Source organism: Pleurodeles waltl, chromosome 5 (assembly GCF_031143425.1).
Source record: "Pleurodeles waltl isolate 20211129_DDA chromosome 5, aPleWal1.hap1.20221129, whole genome shotgun sequence".
NCBI lineage: Eukaryota > Metazoa > Chordata > Amphibia > Caudata > Salamandridae > Pleurodeles > Pleurodeles waltl.
The window spans coordinates 1032808502-1032833200 of NC_090444.1; the positions used below are offsets into that span (position 1 = coordinate 1032808502).

The window sequence follows — 24699 nt, forward strand, 5'->3', positions numbered from 1 at the left end:
GTGAATTATGCGGTTGGGAAGGTGGAGATCGGATGCGTTTAAGCGGTATGTGAGATGTGGGGGTTCCGGAGTGTCGGAATGAATATTATCATATTTTTCTCCTGCTGCAGGTTCGGTGTCGGGTCCAGAGACTCAATTCCTCTCCATATGGCTTGTTGGACATTCTTTTGTCAAGTGGGCTTACAGACAAGCAGGGCGCACAGCCATTGGGGTTAACTTGGGTTTAGATACAGAACGATATAGAGTGCGATGGTTCGGAAAAGGGGGAATGCAATGGGACCAGTTGCTGAGGACATTGCAGGCAGAGAAAGGGCTGGGTTCTTGTCCTGATGTTTTATTACTACACTTGGGTGAGAATGACTTAGTGAAGAAGACGGGACTGGATGTGCTTAAAGCCATGAAGGCAGACTTGTTGGAGATTCGGAGACAATGGTACGGATGTCATTTGATATGGACAGCGTCTGTCCCGCGTAGGATTTGGAAAGGGGCACGGAAACCGGGGGCTATTGAGAAGGCTCGGTGTAAGATTAATAAAGAGATGAAGGTTTTTTGTAGGTCTTATGGTATTTCAGTATTGGAGCACGCGGCTCTTCATTTCGAGGATCGGGAATTTTTAGGGTCGACTGAGTACACCTGTCCTTCATGGGCATGGAGTTGTACCTGCTCCAGGTGAGGGAAGTATTGAAAGCTTTGTTAGGTGAAAGATAAGATTGAGGTCAGTTCACGGATGCACCCTCCTACCTGCGGGGGCAGAAAAAGGAGGGAGCTCCTTTTTCTGGTGGCAGGAACTGAGACAGTGCACAGGGCTATGAGAACAGTGGGGGGGACGGCAGAACCGACAAGGCATTGACAGGTGGGAAAGGACTGGACGGCAGCAGGACAACTCAGACAACAAGAAGTGGACATTTAGGGTTTTTTGCGGATTTGCACGCTCAGGGGGTAGGAAGCAGCAGGAGACTCTTAACATGACAATAGACTTTAGCAACAAATCAGTACAATGTAAAGGGTAATAAGAGGCCATGTAGTAAGGAATGGGAGGGGGGAGGGGAGGTATGATAGGATAACTCGATGTATAGTGAGGTGTTAGATTTGTGAGGCATTTAGGCCAAGGGCATTTTATGGTTGTAAGTGCACCTGTTTGCAATAAAGTGGCCCTTTACACACAATAAGGCAGTATGGCGTCCTTCTTCCCTAAAATTGAGTGCAAATATTCTCTCACCCACTGTTTCATGCTATTTACTTGAGTCAAGACAAAACAGGTGCTGCGTACCAACCACGAGCAGTTCTTAATTTTGAATGTATTTTGAGTTATTAAAAAGTCTGGTGTGGTGGTCACCTCAAAAAGTAGCCAAATAGCGCCACCGTATGGTGGGCTGTGTTAAGTGCTAGAGTTGAAAATTGGGTGACAGTGCAGAGCATCAGGAAATACGGGTCAAATTAAGCACTGTCCTTAACGACAATGAATCCGAACCAAGTGGTCTCAAATTATACGGCCCATTTTTTCGACATTCCTTGTAATGCTGGATTTTGTATAGCCATCAGCACTGCATATAAAACGAACATGCACTTGTAAAACCGTGTTACTAATAAAAACGTCCGACAATTCCAAGATTGGAAAGTGACTGACTAAAAAGTGAGGTTTGTCTTATAGGAAGACCTAGCGTCTGTGCCCCAAATGGTTCACAAACCAAATATTAACATGCTGTAAGAAATTCAACTTAGTAGGGTGAAAACAAAGGCAATAGACGTTGATGCATTCTGTTGCACGTTTCTCCCAACATCCTGATCGGGGTGATCCACTGGAAAGAAATCCAATTTGTCCAAAGATATCTCTTGGCTCAACTTTCACTAGCAAGGGCGATTCAAGACATATTCTTTGAACAAAATATGTGGGTGGTGTCAACAACAACGCAGCAGGGCCATTCAGTTAAGTACTAAATAACTTTCAGGTGCAAACCTAGGATATTTTAAATAGTAAACATTTTTTAAATAAATGCCGCAAAAGGCAAGGTTGAGCTGTAATGAACAAGCAGGTGGTGAGGTAAGGTACGAATTTTACCTTCGAATTTAGGGCCTGATTTATCTTTCATATTTCTCTGAAGTCATTTTCGCCACCAAAAGAATACTATAGACAAGGAAATTCTGCCGGTGATTTCTCCTCTACATTTAGGACAGTAATCAAAGTATGTTCCATTACTACTGACAATAGCCTCTTGGTAAGTTATGTTAAAAAAAATCATCCCAGCGGGGCAAGATTGCAAGGGATGACTGAACAGGCTTCCACAGCCTTGACTCTCTAAGCAGGAGCCTGAAGCGATAAAAGTCTTGAGAAATAAACATCCCACTGGGTGATCGATCTTCAGGAGGCTGTTACTCCATGCATTGAAGTTGAATGGAGTTGAATGTTTTTCAAGGTTGATAGTTATTGTGTACTTTTTTCGGTGCTTGGACAGGTTCAGAAGACAATGTCGATGAGGTGAAAACCATCAGGGCTGTTTCTTGCAGTTGCTCTCTACGATAACTGGCTGCAACACAAACAAGATTAAATTTATAGGAGGTTGTTATATAGTCAACCATACACCCTATTCTGGGAAAGTAATTCATCAAATATTCTCCAAGACATCCTTGTTTGTGAGTCTGGACATTGTCTTGTCTACATATTCCACTACAAAAAGTTGTAGGGCACGAACATGTCAATTCCTCAAAATGTTAGAATTGCACCTAGTGACTGTGCCGTTGTGGGAGGACAACAGGTTGGTGATTGTGAACTTGGATTTTCGACATTGGAGTTGGATTAGAGTTCGACCAAGTACTTTATCAGCCATGAGAGGCAGCTTCAGTCGGCTGGCAGCTGGTGGGTTGTGCTCGTGCCAGCTTCTGACGGTCATCAGACCTCTGTCCAAGAGTGTCCCGATGGTAATTTTAGTGCTATGGGGTGTGTGTACAATAGTAGCACTACCTATATGAAGTTTCATACATTTTCACGACTGGATTCCACAAACTCAGTCCACCAGGGCAACACTCAGAGACTCTACAGGTAGGTTCATAACCTGGGCTGGATTCTAGAAAGGACTACAAATAAATAGAAAGCTCTACCCCTTTCTTATTTGGCAAGCCATGAAGTCTTCTTGTTCCAAGGCTTGGATTAGTGCATGTTTTAGAGCTAGTTAGCTCATCTCGCCACTATATACAGCAACATATGTGGAGAAGATCAAACCTTGTGAGTTTATTTTCTGAGCCTAAAGCTTCCAGATCACACGCTTAAACAGATCTATACCAATATTCTCTGCATCTGGAAAACTTGGCAACTTTGAGGGTGATAGCACAAAATTCTGAAAGAGGTCCTTTCAAGCTAGAGCTTCCTTAAGTTCCCAATATTGCAGAGGGGTCTGCCTTGCCTTGTTCCTGCCTTGCCTTTTTATTTCCTCTGCTCTTGATCAAAGGCCATACCAAAAGTGAGTGAGAAGAGAGAGGGCACACCACATACTGAGCTTGGAACCAAACGTCTGCCCTGGTGCCCAGTAGGAGAACAGATTCCCCGTTAGAGCTCATTAACAAGGTGACCACCCATTCTGAACTAGGACTTGGAAAGTGAGACATTTAATGTAGGCTTTTGCTAGGGAGGTACATTAACAACAAACTATCTCTGTTAAAGCCAACCACAGATGTGGCTCTGCTTGTTGTACTGGATGAAATAAAGAAATGTTTTCTCATCTGGTAAAATTCGAATGTAGAAGCAGAAAATTGTCAATTAATTTTTAACCAGATGTTTTATCAGATGAAACATATATAACGTTTATCTGCCAGAAGGGAAATGATAAACAAAGCTTTCACAACTTTATCCAGAGGTTCCCCAGCCATGAGACAAGTAGGCACCTGATGTTCCATGAGTGAGAGGGCACAGGCATACACAAAGCACATGGGATTAAAACACATTTTGCCTCCACTTGATTTAAATGGAACGCAGTGCTGGCGCAGAATAAACTGTGGGCTCACATAGTTGGGGGCATATTTCACAGTTGCCCTTACTGCCCAAACTAATTCTCAGTTACGCAGCAGTGGGCTTGACCGGCACCACGCCTCACTGATTGTACCAGTGCGATTAATACAAGGGTGAAAGGTTGCGCCTATTTACAGTAGCAGGCAAATACAGCCTTCAGTGCCCAGTACAGGTTACACATAAAGAGCAGTGAGAAAATATTATGGGATCAAAGATAAGCAGATGGAATGCTTACCCTTGCTCCCTCAAGAAAATCTGTTCCTCTCCTAGAGATACCGTCATTTCATCTACTTATTTACAGCCATCATGTGTGGCTTGTGTTTGCTTCTGTAAAGTTTTGGAGCTTCTCTATATTATTATTAAAGCCTGTAGTTACTCACCTCCTCAGCAACCAAGGGGATTTATTACAGAAGTCTATATCAAGGTTTGGGTTAGAATCAGGTGTGTGGCACAGATGTCCCATGTGTCATTTGACACTTTATTCAGTCTTGACATTTCATTGAAAATTGCTTTGAATTCTGGGATCTGCTCTTTAGATTTGCTGACTTGTGAGTCCCAGGAACCACACGAGTTTCTGAAATTGGAGGACACATACAAACATATATCTTTATTATCAAACCTGATGTATATTGACCAAATGAGTGAACAGTGAAGGGTAGGAGGTGTTGTTGATCTGTTCCGCATAGAATTTTTGACTCTCAACCAAAGGGATCCTGTCCTGTCCCCGACACAAGCACTCTACCGAAACATTTGTTCCCAGCATACATCTGCTACTGGGGCCGTTTCTGTCCCAGCACTGTTACATGGCCATTCCACACTTGTCTTTGGCAGACATAATACTTTGCTAAGATGGTGCGGAAGGTGAGATGGTGGTGTGGCTATTTTTTTTTTTTTTTTTTTTAAATAATCAAAGAACAGGTCACGGAATCCAGTGAACAGCTTTGTAATCAGAAGTGCAAGTAAAATGTAAAGCATGGTTTCTATGTCCGGCAAAATCGGAAGTCGCAGGTCACATGGATAATTGTATTGTGCACTTGTGTCCCCTGGATCACTGCCTCTCTGTTCTACACTTGGGAGGTGAGTGGAAACACTTTCATGAGGACAAAGTGTGCCGAGGCAGGAAGGACAGCTGGGAGGAGTGACACTGAAAGGCAGCTTCTCTTCTTTCTATTGTGCTTTAATCACTTTCTATTTTGAGAACTCGTTTTGGGAAATCACCACGAGGGAACATTTCCTGATCTCATTTTACACATTATGTGGCCGGTGCTGTCTTGATAAATGTAGCAATTAACTGAATAGAGCATGCCCTCAGGGTAATTGCAATAAAAATGCTTCGCTTCGTTCTTTGTATTTTTTTCAGATTTAACCTACAGATGGCCTACTGTAAACTTTTCTCCAACTTTGTTTGATTATGTTCGTTTCAGTGCATCACGGTAAATTCAATGTATAACATGAATAAGCAGCTTTTGAAGGGTGGTATATAGGGAAGTGCGAAAATTACATAATCTGCTAACCCGTAATTAAGCAAAACTTTGGGCAAATTTCGTCAAGTTCTGTGTAATTATGCGAAATGCGAACTTGGCACTTACAGGCATATTTATACTTTGTTTGCGCCATTTTAGTGTCATATTTCATAACTTAACCTCATACTTATATTTTGACTCTAGCCTCAAAATTTTGGAGTTATCGTAACTTCTTGGATGCGTGAACCCACCTTGCTTCAATGAGATGCAAATTAGGCATTCCCATCCAAAAATTGACGTTAAGCCCTTAGCGCTACATTTATCCCCCGTGAAAAAATGATGCGCGGGTGGGAGGCGGCCCCAAATAATGATGGTAAGCTTGCTTAACGTCATTATTTAACGCCAGGGTCTGACAAGGCGTTAAGTGACATGTGGACCCATTTCCATGGCCAAACACCATGGAATGGGCCCACAGGTGCCCAACCCAAGCCCCAGCAACACCTCCACCAACACAAGAGGGACACCATGAGATGAGGGAACCCCATCCCAGGGGAATAAAGTAAGTTTTTTAAAAGTATTTTTTGAAAGGGCCATTGGGGACCTTTGCATGGGGCCCCCTGCCTGGCACTGAGAGTAGTTGTCATGCCCAGGGGACACTATTCCCCTGTGCTGGCCATTGGGGTGGTAGGCATGACTCCTGTCTCCACTAAGACAGTAGTCATTTTTGGGTGGTTGTGAATTAGGAAATGATGCCTGGCTGGTTACCAGTATTGAATTTTGCCATTAACCAGCCTACCGTAATTTTCTGTTGCACAACCTCCTTTTCCCATACCGCCACCCCCACCCGGCTAGCGTTTTTTTTTTCTACGCTAGCCCAAGCTTAGCGCCGGCGTGCGCCATTCCTTAAATATCGTGCCCGGTTGGCTTTGTAGAATGGCGCAAGTCGGAGCTATACTTTTTGATGCAAAAAAGTGTTAGCACAGTTTTGCGTCAAAAAGTAAAAATATGCCCCTTAGTTATACATTTTAGCACAAAATGAGTTGTATGCTTTTGTGTTAAAAATAGTACCAAAAGCACATGTGTTGCAAACCATTCTTGCTATTTAAAGGCTCCACTGCTATAATTTTGCCACAAACGCCGCTTAATTACGCAATGTCATTATTTTGGGATTTTGTTCACATCGAGTGTAATTGATAGTTACCAAAAATACCTGAATTACACCAGTGTAATTTACATTTTCATCAGGCCTATTAGTATATCACAGTACCAAGGTAAAAAATAAAAATATTAATTAAAAATATTAATTAAAGAAATATAAAAAATATTACACCTACTATACTGCAAACCACTTTATCATCATAGTAAGCATATATAGGTAAATATGGACTTAATATCCTAAAGCCCATCATCTACTCAATTTAACAAAGTAGTGGCAGCCAAATATAATGGGTCTAACAGTTTTGTCATGAAATTCCATTCTTCCATATATACCACATTCAATATAGTGACCCTCCCCAAACCATCTGAAGAAAGCTTCTGGCCTGCTATATCTCTCTATTTGTGTACAACCAATTATATTTGAGCATGCATGGCATCAAAGACATAACCCCCAGGGGAGACAGGCCGCCCAGTTTTGATCCCTATGCAAGCAACATCCCGCTGAGAGTTTTTAAGAAATATGCTGCATGTACACATCAGACATTTCTTTAAGGCTCATTTTGCTTGACTTATAATGATCTCCTTAGAGCAGGTCACAATCTTGAGGAATATTGGTGCCTTTTGGCCTTTAAGGGACATAGCACCCATTATTCCAAATGGTGGATCCTTCATCATGACATTTGGAGCAGTGCCCCAGCAGTTATAGAGAAGGGAGGAGGTTGTATAATAATAATAGAATATTGAGGACAAAAATATTGTGATTCCAATATATTGTGGCAAAATAAAGAGTACTGAAATATCAAGAAGATTAATGCATATGTTGTGCATTAGGCTAAATTGTGGTGTGCCGCAGGGCTCTTTACTATCCCCTCACTTGTTCAATATATATATTCTCCCTTTGATTTACACCCTACAGAGTGTAAACATGTACAACTACACCGATGATATACAACTTGTTTTTAGCAACAAGGAAACCATGAACTGTAGGAAGTTCTTTCAGAAGACCATGCTTTACATCCGGAATTGGATGCACTTTTATCAGTTGAAGCTTAACTCGGATAAAACTAATGCCCATACTCATACTTTTTTTGCACCGCATTTGCGTCCTTTTTTTTTACGCTTATTCGGTGCAAACCTAACTCCATATTTATATTTTGATGTTAGATTCGTCTAATGCCAAAATATTGGAGTTTGCACCATTTTTTGGATGAGTGAACCTACCTTGCATTACTGAGATGCACGGTAGGCAGTTCCATCTAAAAAATGGTGCTATCCACATAGCCCCATATTTTTCCCCCCTGCTAAAATGATGCACGGATGGGAGTAGGGGCTAAATAATGGTGCCAAGCTTGCTTTGCACCATTTTTTAACACCTGGGTCAGACCAGGCGTTAGGGGACATGTGGACCCATTTCCATGGTTAAACCCCATGGAATGGGTCCACAGGTGCCCTCCCCAAGCCCCAGGAACACCCTCAGCCGCACCAGAGGGACACCGGAGGATGGGGAACCCCATCCAGGTAAGTCCAGGTAAGTATTTTTTTTCTATATATTTTTTTCCAATCAGGGGCCCTAACTTGGGCCCCCCTGCATGGCACAGGGTGCAATTGCCATGCCCAGGGGATACTTGTCCCCTGTCCTGGCCATTGGGGTGGTGGGCATGACTCCTGTCTTTTCAAAGACAGGAGTCATATTTTTGGTGGTTGTGCACCAGGAAATGGCGCTAGTCTGGTTAGAGGCATTTTTTTTTGCCTCTAACCAGGCTAGCATCATTTTCTGATGCACAACCCTTCCTTCCCTACCACCACTCCCACCCAGCTAGCGTCTCTTTTTAAGACGCTGGCCCGAGTTTAGCGCCAGCTTACGCCATTCAATAAATATCGCGCCCGGCTGGCATTGTGAAAGGCCCCCGGCCGACGCTAAACTTTTCGCTGCAAAACTGCATTAGCACAGTTTTGCTGCAAAAAGTATAAATATGGGCCTAAGATTGTATAAATTAACAAGGCTCCCCTACTTTTGGCCGTAAGAAATAGGTTCCCCCTGGTGCCCAAAAATGTAGTCAAAAGCCTTGGAACACTGGTGGAAGAGGATCTATCCATGAAGACCCAGATCGGTGCTGCCACTTCGGGCTGCTTCTTTCAGCTTAGAAAAATAAAGTCTGGAAATATTTTACAAATTATGCTAGTGTTCAGATTATCATTGCATTAATTATGTCTTGGGTTGACTATGCTAATTCCCTCTCGCTGGGACTCCCACAGAAGCAAACTCAACAGCTGCAATTGGTTCAAAATCAGGTGGGTAGGCTGGTGTGGCGCCAGCCTAAATCCTGTCACATCACTCCTCTTTTGGAAAAACTTCACTGGCTCCCAATATTTCAGAGAACCATTTTCAAAACCGGATGCCTAATCTTTATAGCTCTTCATGGGAGGAGTCTCACATTTGTTTCAGCTAAAATCCAGATATATTTGCCTAAGCATAACTTTAGGTCATTCCACCAAAACCTCCTTGAGGTTCCAAAATGTATTAGAACAACACTTGTTGGTTCCAGATTTGCAATGATGACCCCAAAGTTATGGAACTCTCTTCCCCTGGAGATCAGGGCATCCACCATTTATATGAAATTCAGGTCTCTGCTGAAAACCTGGCTCTTTAGACAGGTCAGTCTGCATCACTGTTCTAGTGCCATGAAACCATTCAGGGTCTACGTGCGCTTTATAAATCTGTTATAACTATGGATACATTTATTGCTCCTAGCTCCACATCAACATACATTGAAGATATTTATATATATATGAATATATATATATATATATATATATATATATATACTTACATTACCTACTGGCGTTTGCCAGTAGGTAGTTATAATTAGGACCTGGTTTCAAAAGAAAAAGCATTTGACTTGCCTATATCCTTGGCACCACTTGATGAATCTTCACCAAATGTTTAAAAAAAAGGTGCCCTGGTGATTCTTGTTGCTCGTGGAAAGTTTTGGGGTGAGCCATGAAGCGGAGACCAAGAAAAATGGGGGGTAAGAAAAGTTGTGTTTCCCATGTTAATTCCTCTGGGACCTTTAGACACGACTACAGTTTGAACTACTGGACAGAATTACACAAAATTTGGTAGAACTAAGATTTCGGCATGCGGATTACTTTTTTGCTTATTTGGTGAAAATCCGTGCAGTACTTTAGGAGATATTAAAGGGAAAACAAATTTGTATATCTATCACGCAAGAGTTTGCGATTATCACGACATGTTCACTAATACACGCGACAATAGCTATGCTGTTATTGGCAGGGGTTGATCTGTCTAGAAAGTTGCAGCCGCCATTTTAGGGAACGGATTACGGTCCCTGGGACTAAAATTTGACGTGGAAAGAGACACAAAGGGTCAGGACCGTAAAAAAAAATTTTCTGTCGAGTGTTATGATAATCGCGAATAAACTGCAACACTAAGTGCGGTCCCCCGTGCAACATCACAACGCCTCCGAGAATATCGGTGACAAAAAAAATACAGTGATCCACTCAGACAGTGATGTACCCACTTACAGACCAACTTAGAGTTTCATATACCCACTCACAGATCCACTCAGACACTGACACACCCACTCACTGACCCACTCAGACCCTCACACACCCACTCACAGGCCCACTCTGACCTTCACACACCCAGTAACAGACCCACTCAGACCCTCTTGCACCTACACACAGACTCACTGAGAGACTAACACACCTACTCACAGACCCACACTGTCCTTCATGCACCCACTCACAGACCCACTCAGACACTGATGCACCCACACACAGACCAACTCAGACCATCATGCATCCACTAACAGACCCACTCAGACACTGATGCACCCACTCACAGACCCAGTGAGACATGATACACCCACACACAGATCCACTGACGCACTCATACATCCACTCACAGACCACTCAGAGCCTCATGCACCCACTCACAGATTCACTCAGACAGTGACACATCCACTCACAGACCCACTCAGACACTGACGCACCCATTCACAGACCCACGATGACTCTCACACATCAACTCACAGACCTGCTCAGACCTGCATGCACCCACCCACAGACCCACTCAGACCCTGACACACCCACTCACAGACCCACTAAGACCCTCATGCACACACTCGCAGACAAACTCAGACACTGACGCACCCACCAACTCACAGACCCACTATGACACTGATGCACCCAATCACCAACCCACTCAGACACTGACAGATCCACTCACAGACCCACTCAGACATTGACGCACCCACTCACAGACCAACTCAGACCTTCATGCACACACTCACAGGCTCACTCAAACACTGATGCACCCACTCACACACCCACTCAGACACTAATGCACCCACTCACCGACCCACTCAAACATTGACAGATCCACTCACGGACCCACTCAGACCCTTAAACATCCAGTCACAGACCCACTCAAACCCTCACACACGTGCACTCACAGACCCACTCAGACCATCATGCACCCACTCACAGACCCACTCAGACCCTGACACATCCACTTATAGACCTGCTCAGACACTGATGCATCCACTCGCTGACCCGCTCAGACTCTGACACACCCACTCACAGACCCACTAAGACTCTAATGCATACACTCACTGACTAACTCAGACACTGAAGCACCCACCAACTCACAGACGCACTAGGACACTGATGCACCCACTCACCAACCCACTCAGACACTGACAGATCCACTCACAGACCCACTCAGACATTAACGCACCCACTCACAGACCAACTCGGACCTACATGCACACACTCACAGACTCATTCAAACACTGATGCACCCACTCACACACCCACTCAGACACTAATTCACACTCACACACCCACTCAGACATTGACAGATCCACTCACAAACCCGCTCAGACACTGATATATCTACTCAGAGACCCACTCATACACTGATGAACCCACTCACAAACCCACTCAGACACTGATATATCTACTCAGAGACCCACTCAGAAACTGATGAACCCACTCACAGACCCACTTAGAGGCTCGCACACCCACTCAGACCCCTATGAACACACTGACAGACCCTGCTTAGACCTTTAAACATCTAGTCTCAGACCCACTCAGACCCTCACACACATGCACACACAGACCCACTCAAACCCTTATTCACCCACTCACCGACCAACTAAGACCATCTTTCACCCACTCACACACCCACTCAGGCATTGACGCACCCACTCACAGTCAAACAGATCATCATGCACCCACTCACAGACCCACTCAGACACTGACACACCCACTCACAGACAAACTCAGAAACTGACCCACCCACTCACAGACTCACTCTGACCCTCATACACCCAGTCACAGACCCACTCGAACCCTAACGCACCCACTCACAGACCTATTGAGACCCATATGCACCCACTCACAGACCCTCTCAGACACTGATGCACCCACTCACAGACACAATCAGACCATCATGCACCCACACACAGACCCACTGAGACACTGAAGCACCAACTCACAGACCCACAGAGTCGTTCTCACTCACAGACCCAGTGAGACACTGATGCACAAACACACGGACCCACTGAGACACTCATACCTCCACTCACTGAGCGCTCAGAGCCTCATGCACTCACTCACAGACCCACTCGGACAGTGATGCACCCACTCACTGACCCACTCAGATAGTGACACATCCACTCACAGACCTACTCAGACTCTGATACACCCACTGACAGACCCACTCAGACTCTCACACACCCACTCACAGACCCACACAGACACTGAGATGTCCACTCACAGACCCACTCAGACCTTCATGCACCTACTCACAAATCCACTCAGTCCCTCATGCACCAACTCAGGGGCATATTTATACTTTGTTTGCACTGAATGTGCGTCATTTTTTAATGCAAATTTAGCGCAAACTTAACTCCATATTTATATTTTGATGCTATACCCATCTAGCATCAAAATATTGGAGTAAAAGTCATTTTTTTGGATGCGTGAAACCACCTTGCGACAATGAGATGCAAGGTAGGCATTAAGGTAGGCGTTCCCATCCAAAAAATGACTTAAAGCCCCTAGCGCCTTATTTATCCTCCCATGCAAAAATGGTGAACGGGGAAGGCGGGCCTAAATATTGGTGCTAAACCTGCTTAGCGCCATTATTTAATGCCTGGGTCAGGGCAGGCATTAGGGGACCTGTGGACCCATTTCCATGGTCAAACACCATGGAAAGAGCCCACAGGTGCCCACTCTAAGCCCCAGGAACACCCACACCCACACTAGAGGGACACCATAGGATGGGGGGACCCCCTCCCAGGTAAGTAGGGTAAGTAGATGTAAGTATTTTAAAACATTTTTAAAGTGCCATTGGGGCCCTGAAATGGGCCACTCTACATGGCACGGGGTGCAATGGCCATGTCCAGGGGACACTTGTCCCCTGTGCTGACCACTGGGGTGGTGGGCATGACTCCTGTCTTTTATAAGACAGGAGTAATGTGGTATGGATGGTTTTGCGTCAGAAAATGACGCTAGGCTGGTGAAGGCATTTTTTTTGCCTCTAACCAACCTAACATAATTTTTTGGTACAAAACCCCTTTCCCCATACCGTCAACTCCACCCAGCTAACGTCATTTTCCCAAACGCTAGCCCACCCTTTGCCCACCCTTTGCACCAGCTTGTGGGGTTCCATAAATTTGGCACCCAGCTAGCACTCTGGAATGATGCAAGCCTGTGCTATACTTTTTGACATAAAACTGCGTTTGCTCAGTTTTGCATCAAAAAGTATAAATATGGGCCTCAGAGACCCACTCAGACATTGTGTCGCCCACTTACAGACCCACTCAGACCCTCACACACCAATTCACACCAAGTCACAGACTCACACAGACACTTACACATCCACTCACAGACCCACTTTGAGACTCATGCACCCACTCACAGATCCACTCAGACACTGATACACCCACTCACAAACCCATTCAGACCCTCATGCACCCACTCACAGACCCACTGAGACACTGACGTACCCACTCACAAACCCATTCAGAGCATCATGTACCCACTCACAGATCCACTCAGACTCTCAGAAACCCACTTACAGAACCACTCAGTCCCTCATTCACCCACTTACAGACCCATTCTGACCCTCATGCACCCACTCACAAATCCACTCAGACCCTCATGTACCCACTTGCAGACCCACACAGAAACTGACATATCCACTCACAGACCCACCTAGACACTGACACACCCACTCACAAATCTACTCAGACCCTTATGCACCAATTCACAGATTCACAGATACACTCAGACCCCTACACATCCACTCACAGCCCCACTGAGACACTGACACACCCATTCACAGACCCTCTCAGATCCTCTTGCATCCACTCACAGACCTACTCAGACTCTGATACACCCACTGACAGACCCACTCAGACTCTCACACACCCACTCACAGACCCACACAGACACTGAGACGTCCACTCACAGACCCACTCAGACCTTCATGCACCTACTCACAAATCCACTCAGTCCCTCATGCACCAACTCAGGGGCATATTTATACTTTGTTTGCACTGAATGTGCGTCATTTTTTAATGCAAATTTAGCGCAAACTTAACTCCATATTTATATTTTGATGCTATACCCATCTAGCATCAAAATATTGGAGTAAAAGTCATTTTTTTGGATGCGTGAAACCACCTTGCGACAATGAGATGCAAGGTAGGCTTTAAGGTAGGCGTTCCCATCCAAAAAATGACGTAAAGCCCCTAGCGCCTTATTTATCCTCCCATGCAAAAATGGTGAACGGGGAAGGCGGGCCTAAATATTGGTGCTAAACCTGCTTAGCGCCATTATTTAATGCCTGGGTCAGGGCAGGCATTAGGGGACCTGTGGACCCATTTCCATGGTCAAACACCATGGAAAGAGCCCACAGGTGCCCACTCTAAGCCCCAGGAACACCCACACCCACACTAGAGGGACACCATAGGATGGGGGGACCCCCTCCCAGGTAAGTAGGGTAAGTAGATGTAAGTATTTTAAAACATTTTTAAAGTGCCATTGGGGCCCTGAAATGGGCCACTCTACATGGCACGGGGTGCAATGGCCATGTCCAGGGGACACTTGTCCCCTGTGCTGACCACTGGGGTGGTGGGCATGACTCCTGTCTTTAATAAGACAGGAGTAATGTGGTATGGATGGTTTTGCGTCAGAAAATGACGCTAGGCTGGTGAAGGCATTTTTTTTGCCTCTAACCAACCTAACGTAATTTTTTGGTACAAAACCCCCTTCCCCATACCGTCAACTCCACCCAGCTAACGTCATTTTCCCAAACGCTAGCCCACCCTTTGCCCACCCTTTGCGCCAGCTTGTGGGGTTCCATAAATTTGGCACCCAGCTAGCACTCTGGAATGATGCAAGCCTGTGCTATACTTTTTGACATAAAACTGCGTTTGCTCAGTTTTGCGTCAAAAAGTATAAATATGGGCCTCAGAGACCCACTCAGACATTGTGTCGCCCACTTACAGACCCACTCAGACCCTCACACACCAATTCACACCAAGTCACAGACTCACACAGACACTTACACATCCACTCACAGACCCACTTTGAGACTCATGCACCCACTCACAGATCCACTCAGACACTGATACACCCACTCACAAACCCATTCAGACCCTCATGCACCCACTCACAGACCCACTGAGACACTGACGTACCCACTCACAAACCCATTCAGAGCATCATGTACCCACTCACAGATCCACTCAGACTCTCAGAAACCCACTTACAGAACCACTCAGTCCCTCATTCACCCACTCACAAATCCACTCAGACCCTCATGTACCCACTCGCAGACCCACACAGAAACTGACATATCCACTCACAGACCCACCTAGACACTGACACACCCACTCACAAATCTACTCAGACCCTTATGCACCAATTCACAGATTCACAGATACACTCAGACCCCTACACATCCACTCACAGCCCCACTGAGACACTGACACACCCATTCACAGACCCTCTCAGATCCTCTTGCATCCACTCACAGCCCCACTCAAACACTTACACACCCACTCACTGATCCACTCAGACACTCAAGCACCCACTCACAGACCCAGTCACACTTTTACACACCCTCTCACAGACCCACTGACACCCTCATTCACCACCTCACAGACCTGCATAGACACTGACACACCCACTACACTAAGACTCTGATGCAAGCACTCTCACACCCAGACAGAGACTCTCACAGCCACTCTCACCCCCAGACACACCTTCTGACACCTATTCTCACACCCAGAGAAATAGGATGCAGCCAACTCCCGCCACACACGGCCAAAGTGCTGTGTGCAGAGTAGGGCTGGGTGGTTAGGGGAGTTGGCCACAGGGACTGGCTGCAGGCCAGGCCTTGTGGGCAACCCCTGCTGCACACGGCGAATGCTGTGCACAGTTGGGTGCTTAGAGGGAGTTGGCCGCAGGGTCTATATAGTAAAGAAAATTGCTATATGTAAAAACAAATTGAAATTCACTGAAAAAACAAAGGTTACAGGAACGTTATAGGCAGGAAATAGAATTTAGAAAACCATAGAAATTCACTGAAAAAAACTAAAGTTACAGGAATGTTGTAGTTAGGTTCTAAATTTACTCATACAAAACCATAGAAATTCACCTGTTATAGTTAGAGTTATCTCAAGTAACTATAACTTGTGCCCCAAGGTAACTATATGTAATATGTACATTCACTGAACAAAACTATAGTTAAAGTAACGTTATAGTTAGGTGTAACAAAAAGATTTGTGTTTTTGTTAAAAAAAAGTTTGACATTTACTGAAAAAACAAAGAATAATGAATTGTTCCCAGTGACATCATTAATGTTTTTAAGTAAAAAACACAGAAATGCAGCAGTTATAGTTAGCAGCACTAACCATAACTTGTACAGCCACCATGCACTGCTTACGACCTGTTCTATGACATCATTTATGATCACTCATGATGCTCTATGACATCATTTATGACATCTTTCATGACATCTAAAATGACAGAATTGATGACATCACTCATGACATCATCCATTAAGTGTGTTTGTTTGTTTTATAATTTACATAGTGATGGGTAAGCACCATATTGCTTTCCTACCTAATTCTATAGAGTCTGGGTCCAGCTAATGAATATAAGCTTTTACAAAATGCATGTGTTTCTAATGCACCCTAGCTGTGTAGAAGTATTGAACATGTTATAAATCTTTGTAATCAAGCTAACTCTGTGTGCAGGTGACAGTTGATTTGAGTTTATAATGTTTCAAACAAGTTTCTTGGTTCTGCAGAAACAGTTTCAAGCAGGGCAAAGATTGTACATAGTAGATACTAACTTTTGTAAGGAGCCTTGAGTTTTTAGAGAAAATCGTATCAACATGGCAATTACTACTTTACATGGAATAATGTGTGCATCAGGTACTAACGTATGTATATGTGTTTGTTTGCTTCAGAAGATGGCTATCTGTAAAGTTTTCACCACAGTATAAAGGGTGCAAGTAGCATGATCTTTAGAACCTTCAGATTTTGGTTATTTGTAGAAAAAAAGCAAATAGTGTCTTTTTTTTACAACTGTTGCATGGGTGTACTCTGTTCTTCGTAGACTTGTTTTAATACTCTGTGGTGTGTTTCTCATGAGAGTTTCACTGTCTGCAAACAGTGTGGTACAGAGTAAAAGCTCTCCATAGAGTAAACAGTGTTAACAGTACCCAGTTTTCTACTGATATCAACTTCATTTCTCAGTGTAGGTTTGGTGGGTGTCAATAGTTTGATACAGATAAAAGTTGTCTGTGGTGGGGCATTTATTTTGGAAGTGACATTCACTATTTTGGCTTTCTCTAAACAATTGTATGCAGATTGAACACTGTATTCAATGAAGGTTTCACATTTATCTGTGATCCATTGTTAATGTGAACTATGCTACCTGTAAAGTGTATGCTACAGGGTCAATGTTGCCAATGCTGCACATGCTTGTTTTCAACATCTAAAGGAGTTGCGTCTGTGATGGTAGTAGTGTATGTAGATTTATATAGCGCAGCTTATCAACCGTTAGGGTATTCAGGAGCTGTCCATGGACACGAAGAGAATAAGTGATTTGTCCAAAATCACAGAACGCTGCGCCAAAGCGTGAACCCGGATCCCCAGCTACTGAGGCGGTTGCTCTGACCGCTGCACTACATACTGATGGTTGATGTTCTCCTGAGTTATTTTGTAGTTACTGTCAGGGCTCTAATGCTGTGCTGCTCACTATAACTGCTGAATTTCTGCATTTTTTTTTTACTACAAAACATTTATGTTGCTACTGAGGAATTCAATTAACTATAACCTTATTTTAAGCTTTGCTTTTTTCAGTGAATTTCTAGGTGGATGGATTAGCCTCTCCTTTGAGACCTCTCTCTCAGACAACTGGTGTGCGTAGAAGGGTGTGTGGAAGGACTGGTCTCTCTGCTGAGACCCCACTCAGATGACAGGTCTGCATAGCTAGGTGTGGGGCGGTACTGACATTTCTGCTTAGACCTATCTGTGAGATGGCAGATATACATAGTAGCATGTGTGGAGTGATTGGCCTCTCCACTCAGACTTCTCTCTGGAGGGATGGGTGTGTGTAGTAGTGTGAGCGGAGAAAGTAGCCTCTCCACATGGATGACGGGTGTGAATAGTGGGGTGTGGAAAGGGACTGGCCTCTCCTTAAAGACCTTTCTCTCAAATAACGGGTGCTCACAGTAGTGAGTGAGGAGCGATGAGCCTCTCCTTTCACAACTCTCTCTCAAATAACAACTGTGCATACTGGAGTGCATGGATGGACTAGTCTCTCTTTTCAGACCTCTCTGAGATGAGAATTGCGCATAGTAGGATGTGTGGAGTGAGACCGCCCCTCCACTGAGATCTCTCTCCTGCATGACCAATGTGCATAATAGCCTTGTACAGCTGCATGCAGGGACTGCCCGCTCCAATAATTCCCCTCCTCTCTTTGATGATGGGTGTGCTTAGCAACATGTTGGAAGAGCCTGACAACTCTTTCCAAGTCAATGGTCATAATAGTAGACTCTGATAAACACCATTAACAGTAAGACTCCTTCCTACAGTAACAAATCTACATAGTACAGTGTATTCAAAGATCACTTACTCCTTCCTATTTTTCATGATCCTGTGAAAGTTACGTGAGAACGAAACATTAAAAAAATATATAATTAACCTTCTGCACATTACAGTACTTATCTCTTACACACTTCCTTTCAATAACAAAGAGTTTCATATGCATTCCTACTTCTAGACTGTATTGAGAACTCACCTATTCCTTTATACCATTCATGATCCCTTGAGAGTCCTTACAAGATTGTGAAACTTTCTTAAAAACAATGTACATTTATTTTTATCACAGTAGATATCCCTTAGAGACCTCCTTTAGGTGTACAGCATGCCTTTCTACTGCCCCTGTAAACGGCTTTTTTACTTCATTTCCACAACACCTGCAATTTTTCACAGTAAACAGCAATGCCAGACATTTCAATTCTATTCTTGAGGTCTTATATAGTGCATGGCTACTTGAATGCCTCCCAGCACTGCCATAGACACTGTGGGTGGTCAGAATAGTGCTGGCGAGGGGATTCAGAAGCAAAAAAGCTAGGTCTGCAAAGTCTTTTGGAAAGGAAGATCAAGATGAAATTCCAAGGGTAAAGTGTTCCAGAGTCCGGGGGCCAGAAAAGAAGTGGGCGGGCCACCCTAACAGCATCAGCAATTCCTGGGTATCTTCAGTAAATGAGCTGATGAAGATCGAAGGGTTCTCCCCTGGCGATATGGGAGGCTAACTATTTTAACAGAGAGGGGACCTCATTATTGATCGCCCTATGCATGATTGCCCTATTTCATTTCTAAAATTCCAACAGCCAGCCAATTAATCAGGAGCCTCTCTCTCCCACAAGAGCGTGAAGGCTCATGGGAAAAACAGGCCTTATGACCAATCACAGAGCATCATTTTTTATTTTGTGCTCTCGCGGGGTACCACCGAAACTCTTGCGAGCCCAACTGCCAAAATATTCAATTAGTTTTTACCCTTAATTTCACAAAAACAACTTAAAAAATTCACACCAAATCACAAAAAGCACAATCTATGGACCAAGATCTAGCTTCCTGACAAATTTGGGGCCTGATTTATAAGTTTTGCCGCAAAACTGCGCAAACACAGTTTTGTCGCAAGAAGTATAGCGCCGGCTTGCGCCAATCCACAACACCAGCTATGTGTGCTAAACTTGAGCTAGCGTTTTCAAAAAAGACGCTAGCTGCGTGGAGTGGCAGTAGGGAAGGAGGGGGTTGTGGGTCAAAAAATGATGTTAGAGGAAAAGAAATGCCTCTGACCAGACTAGCGCCATTTCCTGGTGCACAACCACCAAAAACATGACTTGTGTCTTAGGAAAGACAGGAGTCATGCCCACCTCCCCAATGACCAGCACAGGGTACAAGTGCATGCCCATTGCACCCTGTACCATGCAGGGGACCCCAAGATAGGACCCCCGATGGCACTTTAAATAAAAATTAAAAAAATTAAAAATACTTACCAATACTTACCCTACTTACCTGGGATGGGGTCCTCCATCCTCTGGTGTGGGTGGCGGTGTTCTTGGGGCTTGAGGAGGGCACCTGTGGACCCATTCCATGGTGTTTAACCATGGAAATAGGTCTGCAGGTCCCCTAATGCCTGGTCTGAGCCAGGCATTAAATAATGGTGCAAAGCAAGCTTTGCACCATTATTTAGCCCCTCCTCCCACCCATGCATCATTTTAGCAGGGGGGATAAATATGGGGCTATGGGGATGGCACCATTTTTTAGATGGATACGCCAACCTTGCATCTCATTGACGCAAAGTAGGTTCACGCATCCTTAAAATGGTGCAAACTCCAATATTTTGAAGCTAGACATGTCTAGCGTCAAAATATAATTATGGAGTTAAGTTTGCGCCGAATTTGCGTAAAAACAATTAGGCACAGAGTATAAATATGCCCCTTGGTGTTAATCCATTCAGTATTTTTTGCTGCAGCCCTTCTTGAAGAAGTCTATGATAAATGCTTGGGGTTTTGCATTTTGGGACCTGCCTGTTTTACCTCGGCCCCCGCTGACAGATAACCCCAAAAGTTGCCTTGCACAAACTAGTCGCACCTCTTTGGAAAATCTTGTGGAGATTTGTCAAACAATACCAAATTTATTAGCAACAGAAAAAAAAAATTCCTGAAAAAAAGCACCAGTGTTGTAGAGTGTTCTTTACTGGAGCTGCTCTCCACATGAACTTGGGGAACTACTCAGAGTTCTCTCTTCTTTTTTGCATAATTTATGCATCAATATAACCCTGAAAGGTTTTTGTTTTTCAGGCTGGAAGTGATTATAGTCATGCCTGACACTGATATGTAAAGATCTGTCTTAAATAAAAGCTGTTCAACAATTTGTTGTATAAATAAACAGTATCAAGTGACTAGATTCTCAATACTCCGTAATCCATTCATCGAGTCTATTTGCTCACTGGATTTCACCAATTATAAAAATAATTAACAATAACCAAAACCGTTGTAGTTCACGTGTTTATTCCAGTTGCATCAATACTTAGTCACCATATTTTTCCAATTAACTTCATTTATGTTTAAATTAGCTTAAAGGAATTCCAAAGACACATACTACATCAGTGCTTTATTGTAACGGTTTTCACTTCCGTGAAGAACTCGTACGAATCCTTTCCGCCTTCCCTGCCAATCCCAGAGGCCTTCATTCCACCGAAGGGCAGGTTTAGGTCTCGGATGAGCCAGCAGTTAGTCCACACTAGTCCGGACTGCAGTCTCTGTGCAACACGGTGGATCCGGCCCACATCCCTCGACCAAACAGTGGCTGCAAGACCATATTTAACAGCGTTGGCCTTCTCAATTACTTCCTCTTCTGTATCAAAGGGAACCACACACACCAAGGGACCAAACACTTCTTCCTGCATGCAGCAGGAACCCTCTTTGACTTTTGTGATGACTGTGGGCAGCATAAAATAGCCTTTTTGATTTTTGCTCGGGATTTCCAATGTGTCCACTCCTTCCCCGCAGACAATCTGAGCTCCCTCTTCCCGGGCCTTCTTCACGTAATTCCGCACCTAGTGGGGAACAGTGACATAGTTAGAGAACATCTTTACAGCAGAACTCCCACCTCATTAATCATTTTGCTGTTTTTGAAAGTTAAAATGGTAATAAGCTGTTTGACTGTTTATGAAAACTATCATGCGACCTGCCTCAGTTTTCATACAGTAATAGCCATTGAAAGACCAAAAACAGTTACAAGCATGGCTGTGGGAGAAGTAGGACAAGATGGTCACCTGGGTGAGATTCACAGGTTTGAAACCTTGGGCCATAGGTTGTGCTTTACTGAATTGAGGTAAACCATATAGATGGCAAACAATCTGAAAGAGGCCTGTGACTGCAAGCTAACTCTTCTTCTGTTACTAAAAAATTGAGGTAATATTTTTTTTATGTGAATGCTATTGAGTTTTCCCTTTCAAGAGAAATCCTTGAAACACCATTATGCAAAGTGTATATATGAATGTACATTGGAAATGCAAAAGGTGAATCACTCATCTCAAGGTGGCACACCAAGGAATAACCTTGTAGATAATAATGATCATAATACACATTTTGCATGCACCTACCAACCTCCTTATTCTACTAATTTAAAGTCTTTAGGAAACATGTCTGTCCTTATAAACACAAGAGTAGAGAATGTCTTCTCCAATAAATCATTTTATACCATGTAGTTTGCATATTTTATTTTAAAGATCTTACCTAGGCAATACATGGGCTGTTTCTTTGAGCTCTTTTATTTTCTACCACTGGCCTAAGAGACCCCCTTCCCATTGCTTATCATTGGTGGACTTAACACTCTAATTTGCTTGCTTCTTGTTGGTCAGCTGCTGTACGCTTCCTTCCTTTTTACTTGTGTGCCCCTCTCCTGGAGCATGGGCACATCACTGTCCTTCCATTGCTCAGTTTTTGAGACACCACTTTTTTCTTAATGTTTAAGTACTCTACAAGAATGTGTATGTTTTTTTAGCTGACTCCCTCGTGTACGTCTCCCTACTCCATGTTCCTCCTGTCTAGCTACTTTCCCCCAACTGCCCTCCTTTCTTCACTTGTCCATGTCAGATGGCTCCCACCTTCCATCCTCCTGTTGTTCATGTTGTACTGCTCCCATCCTCCACCTCCTTTTACCTACACTAACTCTGTGCTCCCACCCTTCTTCTTCCACAACAAAATTAAAAAGGGCCATGACACAGGCACTACTGGCCACATCATAGCACATTTTCCCCACACCTGCTCTTTGAGTTGCATCCTATAACCAGCAATCAAATGTGCTATGATGTGTTACTGTACTTTTTTTGGTAACTTTCAGCCATGCTGCACAAAAGCCACACTTCTGTACAGCGTGTCTAAAAAAACACATTGCCAAAGAATTACGTTACGTAGGTTAGATGTGCTGACTTTGCCAATACGCGTGTGTGTGTGTGCGTGCATGTTTGTGCTTAAACTTGTATATGGCTGGGCCGTGTATGGACTGGGTGGATGCCCTCACAAAGGTATGTGTGAAAAAGCTACAAGATTTTGGCCCATATTTATACTTTTTGACGCTAAACTGCGCTAACGCAGTTTAGCGTCAAAAAGTTTTGCGCCGTCTAACGCCATTCTGAAGCGCCATGCGGGCGCCGTATTTATGGAATGGCGTTAGACGGCGCAATCAGACCAGCGCTGCCTGGTTTGCGTGGGAAAAAACCACGTAGACCAGACAGCGCCGGCGTAGGGGGAAAATGGCGCATGGGCGTCTTAAAATGGGGCAAGTCAGGTTACGTCGAAAAAATCGTCTTAACCCGACTTGCGCCATTTTTTAACGACGCCCATCCCCCATCAACATGACTCCTATCATTGTAAAGATAGGAGTCATGCCCCCTTGCCCAATGGCCATGCCCAGGGGACTTCTGTCCCCTGGGCATGGTCATTGGGCATAGTGGCATGTAGGGGGGCACAAATCAGGCCCCCCTATGCCACAAAATATTATTAAAAAAAAATAAAAAAATACTTACCTGAACTTACCTGAATGTCCCTGGGGTGGGTCCCTCCAGCCTTGGGTGTCCTCCTGGGGTGGGCAAGGGTGGCAGGGGGGGTCCCTGGGGGCAGGGGAGGGCACTCTGGGCTCATTTTGAGCCCACTTGTCCCTTAACGCCATGCCTGACCCAGGCGTTAAAAAGCGGCGCAAATGCGCCGTTTTTAGCCACGCCAACTCCCGGGCGTCTCTTTTGCCCGGGAGTATAAATACCACGTAAAGGCCTGGGAGTCATTTTTTAGACGGGAACGCCTCCCTTGCATATCATTAACGCAAGGAAGGGGTTCACGCTAAAAAATGACGCACATTCCGGGAACTTTGGCTCTATTCGCCTCTAACGCCATAGTATAAATATGGCGTTAGTTGGCGTTAGTTTTGCGTCGAAATTGCGTCAAAAAAAACGACGCAATTTCGGCGCAAACGGAGTATAAATACGGCCCTTTATTCTATCCCAACACTGTTGCCTGGTTGTAGGAGCATCATTTTCACAATTGCTTGCAGCATTGAACTGAGCACCTATTTTATGCGCAGGAAGGGAGTAAAGTGGATTAATTTAACTCGGTACTTCGAGTTACTACCTTGTTTTCAGATAGTGAAGGCTACAAACACAAAGAGGCAAATATAGCCCACTGTTTTCCGAACTCTAGTATTTGAAAATAAAGCATTAACTCAAATAAATTAGGGTTCACTTTACCCCCTACAGGTGCATAAACAGGCACTCGGCACTGAGCTGCGTCAGAGAAGCAAATGAAGACATTTATTTGTCTGTTGAACTTCATTTAATGCCAGATGCAGCTATCTTTGTGCATATAGGGGCAGAGCTAAGAGCCCTTAGAGCCTCTTTGGGTCACATTAGCATAATGTTTTTATCCTAAATCCAAAATCGCCACGCCAAATTTAC

The 24699-nt window shown here is 44.3% G+C and overlaps 1 protein-coding gene across 1 annotated transcript in view; it reads right to left on the reverse strand.

The window, feature by feature from the left end:
• Positions 1-21239: 21239 nt before the first annotated feature.
• Positions 21240-24699, reverse strand: part of ALDH8A1 (aldehyde dehydrogenase 8 family member A1) — a 231340-nt gene continuing 227880 nt past the window's right edge. The window contains exon 7 of the mRNA XM_069236749.1: positions 21240-21804. Coding sequence (XP_069092850.1) covers positions 21352-21804 — 453 coding nt within the window. The 3' untranslated portion in view covers positions 21240-21351. The remainder of the gene's footprint in view (positions 21805-24699) is intronic.